General features: G+C 35.8%; 1 protein-coding gene across 1 annotated transcript; it reads right to left on the reverse strand.

Moving 5' to 3' along the window:
* Positions 1–230: 230 nt before the first annotated feature.
* On the reverse strand, positions 231–3,038 carry LOC114360928 (uncharacterized). The gene has a single exon (XM_028315804.1). It carries the CDS (start codon positions 3,036–3,038, stop codon positions 231–233), a length of 2,808 nt encoding a protein of 935 aa, XP_028171605.1.
* Between the last annotated feature and the right edge of the window lie 8,075 nt (positions 3,039–11,113).

The following is an 11,113-nucleotide window of genomic DNA, read 5'->3' on the forward strand; positions in this document are numbered from 1 at the left end:
GTCGGCTTTCATCAGATATTCTGGGCCTTGGTTACGACAAAAATATGCATCATCTTGATGAAAACATTTTGATAAGTCGCTGTCAGATATAGTTATGAATAAATCTTTCTTGATGTTGACTGCTACATAATCTGCTACTGGAACTAGGCTGATCATCTTCTCATCTTGATATTTAGGCAATGGAATGATGCGTAGGATCTCGAAGGTGTCTCTGCTTATGAGTGGTATCCTTATTTCGAAGATAAAGTATTCATCGAGGACTCTTGTTCGTACACTATTTCATCTTGATATGTCTCAGCTTGTGTTTGCTTGATGATGGCAATTTTTGCATTTTTTAATTCTTCCAACGTCAGGTACGACTCTCTCTTCCTTTTTCCTCCTGATATAAAACGACGTACCCAGCCCAAAATTCGTATCACTCTTGATAGTGAGCTGTACTTTTGTAATAAGTCTTTTATAATGCTTTCTTGTTCTGTGCTCTGAGTAGTTAAGTTGACTTGTGTGTTGTTTCTTGATTCTTCGTTTGTAAAATAGGTTTCTTGTTCAGTCTTTTCGTCCTTGAATGACGATAGCCAAGCCGGTCCTTGCCACCATAGGCTATGTTGTAGTAGTTGCGATGGTGTTATGCCTCGGCTGGCGCAGTCAGCGGGGTTGTCGGCTGACTTTACATACCGCCAATGCTCGGCTGGTAAGACCGTTGTGATTTTCCTTACTCTGTTGGAAACGAACGTTTTCCAGCGGTCTGGATTTCCTTGTATCCATCCGAGCACTGCTGTAGAGTCAGTCCATGCGTATAGACTGACTTTATAGTTGGTTAAGCATTGTTCAACTTTCTGCATTAATTGGGATAGCAGATGTGCCCCAATTAGTTCTTTCCTGGGCAGTGAGATGTCTTTGTTTCGTGGTACTATTTTTGATTTCGCGACAACTAGAATGATTTTTGTTTCTGTGTCACTTGATAACTTGCAATAAATGACGCAAGCGTAGGCATTTTGCGATGCGTCGCAAAATCCGTGCAATTCAATATCTGTGTCAGGCTTTGTACCTAACCATCTTGGTATTTGTATTTTATTGATGTTTATTAGGTCTTGTTTCAATTTTATCCATTCTATATTAATGTTGTCTGGTATCTTGGCGTCCCAGGGGATATCTTGTTCCCATACTTGTTGAAATAGCAGTTTCAATTTTGTAGAGATGGGTGTAAGCCATCCGAGAGGGTCGAAAAGTTTAGATAAATCAGATAACAGTTTTCTCTTGGTATTGTTGATGTTATCTGTAGGGTTGTCTATCATTGATTGAAATATAAACATGTCTTGTTCTGGATCCCAACGGAGTCCGAGTGTTTTCGTTGAAGTCAAATGCTTGAAATCGTATTCATCTTGTTTGGTATCATTTTGCTTGTCTTGCAGTAAATCTTGATGGTTTGAGGTCCATTTTCGCAGATTGAAGCCTCCTTTTTTCAATAATTCGATCAATTCTTGTTTTATTTTTATGGCGTTTTCCAGTGAATGAGATCCTTGAAGTAAATCATCCATATAAAAACTTGTTTTTACAATTTCTGCCGCTTCAGGATAATTTTGTCTTTCGTCTTCTGCTAATTGTCTCAGGGTCATCATGGCGAGGAATGGAGCGGCCTTGGTTCCATATGTGACTGACGTCAACTCGTATTCCTCTATGGCTTGATTAGGGAAGTCACGCCATATTATTTTCTGGAATTTTAGATCGTCGGGGTGTATCCAGATTTGGCGAAACATTTTTTCTATGTCTGCCGTGAAAGCGATGTAATATTGGCGCCATTTCAAAATCAATGCAAAAAGGTCCTGTTGTAGGTTTGGTCCTTTATGCATGTAGTCGTTAAGGCTCTTCCCATTACTGGTATTTTGGGAGGCGTTGAATACCACACGTAGTGACGTCGTGGTCGATTCTCGAAGCACACAATGATGTGGTAAAAAATATTCAGGTGTCGTCTTACAGTTGGCCTTTTGCATGTGACCTAAATCTTGGTATTCATGCATAAACATCTTGTACTCGGTTTCTACTTTTGGATTCGCCTTGAATTTCCTTTCTAATTGGAGGAACTGTGCGATTGCTTTGTTTCTTGATTGACCTAATTCATGGATGTCCTTCTTGAGCGGGAGTCGCACTTGATACTTTCCATCATTCCTTCTTGTTGTGGTTGTTTTATAAAAATCTATACATTCTTGATCATCATTTGATTGAGAGGGTTCACTTGATATTTCTTCAATCTCCCAAAATCGTTGAATGTCCTCTATATTGTTAAGGACAACGTTGCACTGCAGTGTTGTCGTTGTTTTTCCGTATAAAATCCAACCAAGTTGGGTTCTTTGTGCTACGGGTTGTGTGTTATTAGGTTTTCTTATCTCTTCCATCAGGATGCTTGCGTAAATATCAGCGCCTAGTAGTATGTCAATAGGACGACTGATGAAAAACTCGGGATCGGCGAGTGATAACTTGTTTAGGTATTTCCAGTCTGGTTTCTTGAATGTGTAGTTTGGCAAATTATTAGTTAACTTGTTCATGATGAGTGCTTCCGTGGTGAATGCGAAGTTTTCAATCAAGGACGAGCAATGGATCGTGATTTTCCCTTTGCAGTTTGTGTCCTTGGTACCAACTCCAGTTATTACTCCTGAACATTTTTGTCGCGGCAATCTTAGTTGTTGTGCAGCGTTCTCTGTGATGATGGATATCTGTGATCCTGGATCGATGAGGGCTCTCATTTTCCGGGATACACCATCTACTCCTGCTACTTGTATTATGGCGGTTGCTAATAGTACTTCAGATGATTCTCCTTGTTGAGCGGTGTAAGTGTTTGTCGGTTGTGAGCTTGATCCTTGAATCCCGGTCCTGGTTATCGGGTTATTGAACTTGCGAAATGCTTCGTGTAAAAGTGTGTTGTGATTTCCGTCACATTCACGACAACGTGAGCTTGAAGTGCAGTTTTTTCCATAGTGACTGCATAGGCAATTTGCGCAGTAATTCAGTTTCGTAATCGCTTGTCGTTTTTGCATTGGGGTCATCTCTAAAAATTGTTTGCAGAAATAAATTCCATGTTCATTGCTGTTGCAAATTGCGCAACATAGTTTGTAGCGATTTGATTGTACTTGATGAAATGTAGCTTTGTTGCTTGTATTTTGAAGATATTTTCTTGTTTGATGATTGTATTCTTGCTTTTTTGAAGGTGTTGCTTGAAAATAATTTCTTACTTCTGACATCCCTGAACCCGACATCATAATTTTTACCTCTTTATTTTTTTCAAATCGCAAGGTTGAATATCTCTTAGTACCTATACCGATCTCGACCGTGATCAGTGACCATAAAGTCATCTGTCAACGGGTCGATTAGACACGATAAAAGCACTAAACGATATTTGTTTACTTTTAGTGCAACATCGGGTCGTAAGGACCTGATAAGTTTTTTTTTCCAAATATTTACTGTGTTTGACGAAGCAATTGCAAAACAATATTTATCTTTCGTACTACTGAAAAGACCGAATATATCCATCCCGCACCGACGCATCCAGCACCTAAGGTCAATTCGACCCGATAACGCAGTGTGAACGTGTTAAGTATGCTTTTTTAATTAAAAAAAATCTTTGAACATCAATTGCCTTTAAATAGTTTCCATCCTTTGACTACAACTTAATAAAAATAAGTACCATAACATAATTATTTTGAAGATTATTTGATATAGAGAAAAAATAATTTATACAAATCGAATTATTTAAAAAAGTATCACAATATTGAATATTTGGTGCTCATTTCTCTTATTTTTGAGGACCAACAAGTAACAATCAGATATAACTTTTACATCTCAATTTTTTTTTGCGTAGTTCAAAAGAGGTTAATATATCGATCGATTTCATTTATTTTATGTCTCAAAGAAAGAGGATCAATCATTAAAATAGATGACCATTTAGATTTTTTTATTTGCCGTTTTTGCTATTTTAAAAAGATCATTTAAATACATGCCCTTAATAAATAGCTTGTAAAGGTGATTGGTAATAGGGATTTACACTAAATAAGTACAACGACTATCAGTGAATATATACTATACTATTTTCAACCGACTTCAAAAAAGGAGGAGGTTCTCAATTCGACCCGTATGTTTTTTTTTCTCATTGAGACTCATCATCATCATCTCAGCCATAGGACCTCCACTGCTGAACATAGGCCTTCCCCAATGCTTTCCATGTTGCCCGGTAGATAGCGGCCTGCGTCCAACGCTTTCCTGCTACCTTTATGATGTCGTCTGTCCATCTTGTGGGTGGACGTCTCACGCTGCGTTTTCCAGTACGCGAGAGACTCAAATGTTTCAAAATCTTATATATTATTTTCACATTATGTTTTGACGTGTCTTGAAGATTAGGATTTAAAATTAATATTTAAATAATGTTTTTTGTTCATTTCGTCTAAACGTCGTCTTATGAAATGTAATCGTTTAAATTCTTAAGAGTTTAGCGCCCAGATTTTTCTACCCTTTCCCATAATACAATAGGTATTTCCACGATCTCTTTATAGATCATGGTACACGGGCAAATGCCATCTTTCTTTTATAACCAATCCAGTTTCCATCAGATCAAAGAAATGGGTCTCTCGTCAGACATCAGGCCTGCAGCCGACTGCAGATAAACTGGAGCAATCGGCTCCGACAAATAGCGATGTTGTGTCGCCGGCCGCGCGGTTACACGCTAAACGGGCCGCTTCTTTAGACTTCGAGCGCCCCTACTAAGTTCTAAAATCAAAATTGTCTTTATTATCTTTCTGGACTGCTTACATGTACTTACTTGCAAATTGTCAATTGCGCATATTAAAAAGCCTAAAGGCTACATGTCTGATTATTTTCAACCGACTTCAAAAAAAGGAGGAGGTTCTCAATTCGACCCGTATGTTTTTTTTTCTATGTTTGTTACGCGATAACTCCGCCAATTATGAACCGATTTGAACAAATCTTTTTTCAGCGTATAGGTAATACCTCAAGGGTGGTCCCATTTAAATTTAATAATAAAAAAAACAACCTCCAAGGGTGGAAAATTGGGGATAAACTTTTTTATACGCAATATCTCCACCGATTATAAACCAATTTGAACGATTATTTTTTTGTTGAATAGGTATTATCAAAAGGGTGGTTTCATGCGAATTTGAAGAAAATATTTCACCCTCAAGTGTGGAAAATTTGGGATGAACTTTTTTATACGCAATATCTCCGCCGAATATGAACCAATTTGAAAGATTATTTTTTTGTTGAATAGGTATTATCAAAATTTTATAAAAAAAAATAAAACCGACTCCATAAAACCTACACTAAAACGTAGAAAAATAATTACTAATTACCTACTTATTTATTAGGACGAATTATTAATATTTATGTAGGTATACCATGATTGATACTTCTGGAGTCGGTGCCAACATTATGAAACATGTAAAGTTTGAAAAAAAAAGAAATAAGTAAAATTTTATAAAAAAATAAAACCGACTCCAAAAAACCTACACTAAAAAGTAGAAAAATAATTACTAATTACCTACTTATTTATTAGGACGAATTATTAATATTTATGTAGGTATACCATGATTGATACTTTTGGAGTCGGTGCAGGCAAACTTTACATGTTTCAAAATCTTGGCACCGACTCCAGAAGTAGTCCAGTCATTTAAGCTTAAATTAGGTAAGAATCTCGGAATTAGAGATACCCAGCTGTAAGTCTGTAAATACTTGTATATTGTCACCCTAAAAGTTGTCTCAAAACCTACATATGGTAGGGTGTAAGCAACTATTAAATTTTAAGGTCAAAGGTCACAAAAATCGGTTTTTTGCGCTTTTTTTGGAAATATCTCATTTCCTATGGGTTTTTTGCTATTTGTATTTATTATCAATATTGTAGAATACTAAATTCTCTACAAATTTTGTTTAAAAACTTTTTTTATACGGTGAACCGTTTTCGAGATAGAGGGCGGAGAGCGCGCGGTCACTGCATCACTTCAGGTCTACTTAAGCGGTTTAGATTTTTCATACAAAAGGATTTTCCCGCTAATTCCTGTGGGAATTTCGGGAATTCCTTGTTGTAACTAAGCTTTGAGTTTACTAAGGTACCTACATGCCAAATTTCAAGCGTCTAACTTCCGTTAAGCGTTTAGATTTTTCATACAAAAGGATTTTCCCGCTAATTCCTGTTCCCGTGGGAATTCCTAAGTATACTATAACCTGCCCAGGTGTATGAAGAATAATTGTACCAAGTTTCGTTAAAATCCGTCGAGTAGTTTTTGTTTCTATAAGGAACATACAGACGGACAGAATTCTATACATGAAATATATTTTCAAAATAACTATCAGGGGGTGATTAGTGATCGATACTGATGCCAAAAATGCAATCAGTAAAATTTTTGTCTGTCTGTCTGTCCGTCTGTATGTTCCTTATAGAAACAAAAACTACTCGACGGATTTTAACGAAACTTGGTACAATTATTCTTCATACACCTGGGCAGGTTATAGTTTACTTAGGAATTCCCACGGGAACAGGAATTAGCGGGAAAATCCTTTTGTATGAAAAATCTAAACGCTTAATGGAAGTTAGACGCTTGAAATTTGGCATGTAGGTACCTTAGTAAACTCAAAGCTTAGTTACAACAAGGAATTCCCGAAATTCCCACAGGAATTAGCGGGAAAATCCTTTTGTATGAAAAATCTAAACCGCTTAAGTAGACCTAAAGTGATGCAGTGACCGCGCGCTCTCCGCCCTCTATCTCGAAAACGGTTCACGGTATAAAAAAAGTTTTTAAACAAAATTTGTAGAGAATTTAGTATTCTACAATATTGATAATTAATACAAATAGCAAAAAACCCACAGAAAATGAGATATTTCTAAAAAAAGCGCAAAAAACCGATTTTTGTGACCGTTGACCTTGAAATTTAATAGTTGCTTACACCCTACCATATGTAGGTTTTGAGACAACTTTTAGGGTGTCAATATACACGTATTTACAGACTTACAGCTGGGTATCTCGAATTCCGAGGTGAACTTACTATAATGACTGGACTAAAGTATCAATCATCATGGTATACCTAAATAAATATTAATAATTCGTCCTAATAAAAAAGTAGGTAATTAGTAATTATTTTTCTACTTTTAAGTGTAGCTTTTTTGGAGTCGGTTTTATTTTTTTTGCTCTACTATCGCTTCGAACGAGACAAATATGAAGTGCTGGGAAGAATCTTCTCGTCGCTGCAACAAACTCACTGTATCAATGAAGTTACAAAGTTTCTTTCTGAAAAAAAAATAGATAAGTAAATCATCCAGTCAGTGGTTTAACCGTCCCCTTGAATCACTTCAATCCTTTACGTCACTTTACTCGTACCTATTCCTAAATGATTACTAGTATGTAAATGCCCCGCTTTTGTACAAATTGAAACTTATGACATTAAAAAAATATAAGAAGAATAAGATAATAAGTTTAAGCAGTAATAGATGTCACATTAAATTAGTTTTACTGATAATTTATCTATAACTTACTAGAAAATGTGCTCGAGAAAACAGAGTTCGAGTAGCCTTTAACACTTTCGAGTTAACCCCGACATCCAGTGGTACAGTCTCAATCGTTTTCCCACTGGAACTTTTCAATCGGGCGATAAGAGGCTTGCGGGACGTCTTGCGATATTTATTTACCGCGGAGGAAACTTACTCGGTTTGCGGGTGATTTGTTCATAATTCAATTGTTCCATTCACTCTTAAATAAAACTAAGCGGCTTATTTCTGCGCGTTTGACTGTACTTTTTAATGCTTCCTCAAGGGTTTTATTTATTTAAGCCTATTGAAGGTAAAGGGAAATCAGAGATTTGAAAGCCTTTCGCGGAAAGAAAACAAAAGGCACTTTTTGAGGTTTTTTTAAGGCTCTGTTCTACGTAATGTAAAGTAGAGTAGGGCTTAAGATCAAAGGTATAGGAAGGTTTTTTTAGAAAATCTCATCTTTGGCTAAAATAGGTTGTTGTCTAACCATTAGATATAAAAATTATTTGGCATCGTTTGAAGAATTATTTGAGGCATTACTACCTTTTGTTAAGTGTCTTGAAGAATAATAAACGGGAGATAGTGCTTCCTACTACTCGTTACTATGCTATCATACTACCGTGGTCCTAAAGTAATTCATATTATCACACCCTCATGTACCGTCTCGATGTTTTTACAGGATGTTTTGCCTGTGAATATTAACAACTTTCACTATGGGATTAAAAAAATCAGCTGTTTCATACATTTTGGTCAACCTGTTTTGGGGTTGATGACGGCGTTCCCCGAGCCGAATCAAACTCCGGTTGGATTTAACAATGTCTGTTTATTCGCAACGACAGTGCGAAGTGACTGCACTCCAAACAACGATAATACACGGGCGATGTTGTTACAACTTGTGTTACACAAAATACACTGCACCAGTGAGCATAAATTGGTATCCTTCCGTTTGGCCAAATTACTTTTCGCCAAATTTCACTTCGCAAACAACTTATCGCCAAAGTTTCATTTCCCAAATAAACTTTTAGTAACTGTACTTTTCGCAACTAATTCATTTGGTCAAATTATCATTTGGCCAAATTTTATTTGGCAAATGTTTATATAGCAAATGTTTTATTTTGCCAAATATTATATCCCAAATAATTTGTTTGGTCAAATTGACACTTCACATACTTACTCACAAATCAAAGCATAAGCCACATGGTCGTGGTTTTCACAAGAATTTTATGTAAAACAAAGAGATTGCAGAAAATAGTATGGTTGCAGAAAGTAGGTATTGCAGAAAATAGTAGGTTAGGTTAGGTTAGAACAGTGACCCTTAACGCGCGAAGGCGAGCGAACGGAGCGAGCGAAGTGAGCGTGCCGCGGCAGCGGCCGCCGAGCGCTAGAATCACCTCTATTGTTAATGAATCATTTGGAAATTTCAATAAAAATAATGAAATATGAAAAATAATTTATAACAAATTTTTAACTACCCACTAAACAAAATAATAACCACAAGCTAATTTGTAATCCATTATATGCACCAATCAAATTGTTTTGTAAATAGTTTATCATGAAATATTTTTGCCAAATGAAACATTTGGCAAAACATACTTTGCCAAACAATAATTTGCTAAACAACAATATGCCAAAAACGACATTTGCGAATTAAAAGTTTGCCATAAGTTGTTTTGCCAAATGAGAATTTGCCAAATGAAAATTTGCGAAACGTTGTTTGCGATGTGATAATTTGGGAAACGTTTTTTGGCCAAACATTAGTAATCCGCATAAATTACAATCCAAGTTCTTAGACAAGTTACGACCAAGAGAGTTGGTTGGAAGACGCAGGAAGTGACGAAAAGGCGCCAAGGCTTATCTGTCAAAGTCCAACTGACAGATTAGAGTTGTGATGCGTTCGGGAATACGAAATTTCCGAACGCCACACTGTATTGAACTTTTGTATTATTATAGTACAGCTTATTTTTTAGTGTAGCTTATTTTTTAGTGTATAAAAATATCGTTTCGATAAAAAAAAAATGTATAACAAATTTTCTCTTCAGTGGTGTCTTACACGAGTTTAAAGACGCAATTTTATACTACCTGCAGAACAACACCCTTAACACCTCTGAAATACGGACATAATCAATCTCCACCTCATAAAACGCAGGTCGGCCCCTTACGGGCTAGTTCTGCAAGTTGCAACAAAGCCTGACGTTGACTGATCGCGCGCTGCAGGCGCTGCGAGTATGAACAAGAAGTGGCGAAATGATCGAGTGTTGGCTGGCAACGAAATTTATGATAAAAGCTATTGTTTGAATTTGGAACGTTCTTTTTTAATTCAAAATTCTAAGCCATGAATTCACGTCAAATGAATTTATTTTTTGGCTTAAATTATTTACAGCCAGCCAGCAACAAATGTAACATTAAAAAAAAACAAAATAGTTATTAAAGGTACTGAATAATGAAGCTTTAGACACTAAGTGTTGTTATGTAGTAGTAAGAAGTTTATGCTAGGTCCTGATAAAAAAAATGTCGACACTTTTTTTAGTTTCTTACAAAATTCACATCCCCTTAAATTAACTAAGTCTTTATCTAGCTATGTTCAGGGTAATTTCCTACCTTCAATAAATAAATAATAAAATTTACTACCTACAAACTTAGATTAATAAAACCTAGATAGATAGTCAGTGCCCGAAAGGTGAGGCAGTTTTTAGGGAGCCGGCACGGCTCACCCGTAAACGTCACATGAACTGTCAAAGTGAAAAATTGGTAAACACGTCCGACGAATTTTAATTAATTAAAACGGTTTGTGCTGTGAAAGGGTGTCTAAAATACATCAGAAAAACGAAAGAAAGTGACCAGTGTTACATTTCATAAGTAAGTACTACAATTCGACGCGTATTTTGCTTGAATTTGGCTTTCAAAAATTAAATACGGGAATGATACCAGTAACAAGAAAATTTATTTCCCAATTGTTCGCCGTACAAATACACTTCCTTTTTTATGAAATCGAGACTTTTAAGTCGATTTATCTTATTGTTATTAGGTAGATTATTTGAATTCAATAAATAAGTAAGTACATGATGCGTTTTGTTTTTGTTAATTATAAAATAATTAAAAACGTATTAAAAATTTCCCTACTGTCGGGAAAATCGCCTTCACTGTCTACACTCCCCAACAAAATTGACACTAATGACATAAGATTTTTGCCTCACTCTTGACGAAGCGTTTGTATGAAGACTATCCATCTAGGTTTTATTAATCTAAGCCTACAAATAGCATAAACACCATTTTCTTACAAACTTCTTATTAATTAATTATGTTTTTTGTCTAAAATGAATGTTACTTAAGTCATTCATAGTTAAAAGGAAATAATTTTAATAAGATTTTATTCACTGAATAATTATCATTTAAAATCAAGTAAAGTTTAAAAAATAAAAAACGCGGAATAATATTTATTCTGATTCATCGCCATCTATGTGAATGTTAGAGAACTAGGTTATCATACTCGCCAAGCGTTGCTGTTTCCTAACTAAAACTATCGGTGTACTAGATGGCGTTAGTAGTATTCTGGTCCTTCGGTCATTATAAAGATGCGAGCTTAAAAACAAAATT

This window comes from Ostrinia furnacalis, unplaced genomic scaffold, assembly GCF_004193835.3.
Source record: "Ostrinia furnacalis isolate ACB-3 unplaced genomic scaffold, ASM419383v2 OfSCF5308, whole genome shotgun sequence".
Lineage (NCBI taxonomy): Eukaryota > Metazoa > Arthropoda > Insecta > Lepidoptera > Crambidae > Ostrinia > Ostrinia furnacalis.

What these genes read in the sequence shown, in the direction of transcription:
- LOC114360928 (XM_028315804.1), bottom strand. Translation starts at nt 3,038, where the DNA reads ATGACCCCAATGCAAAAACGACAAGCGATTACGAAACTGAATTACTGC.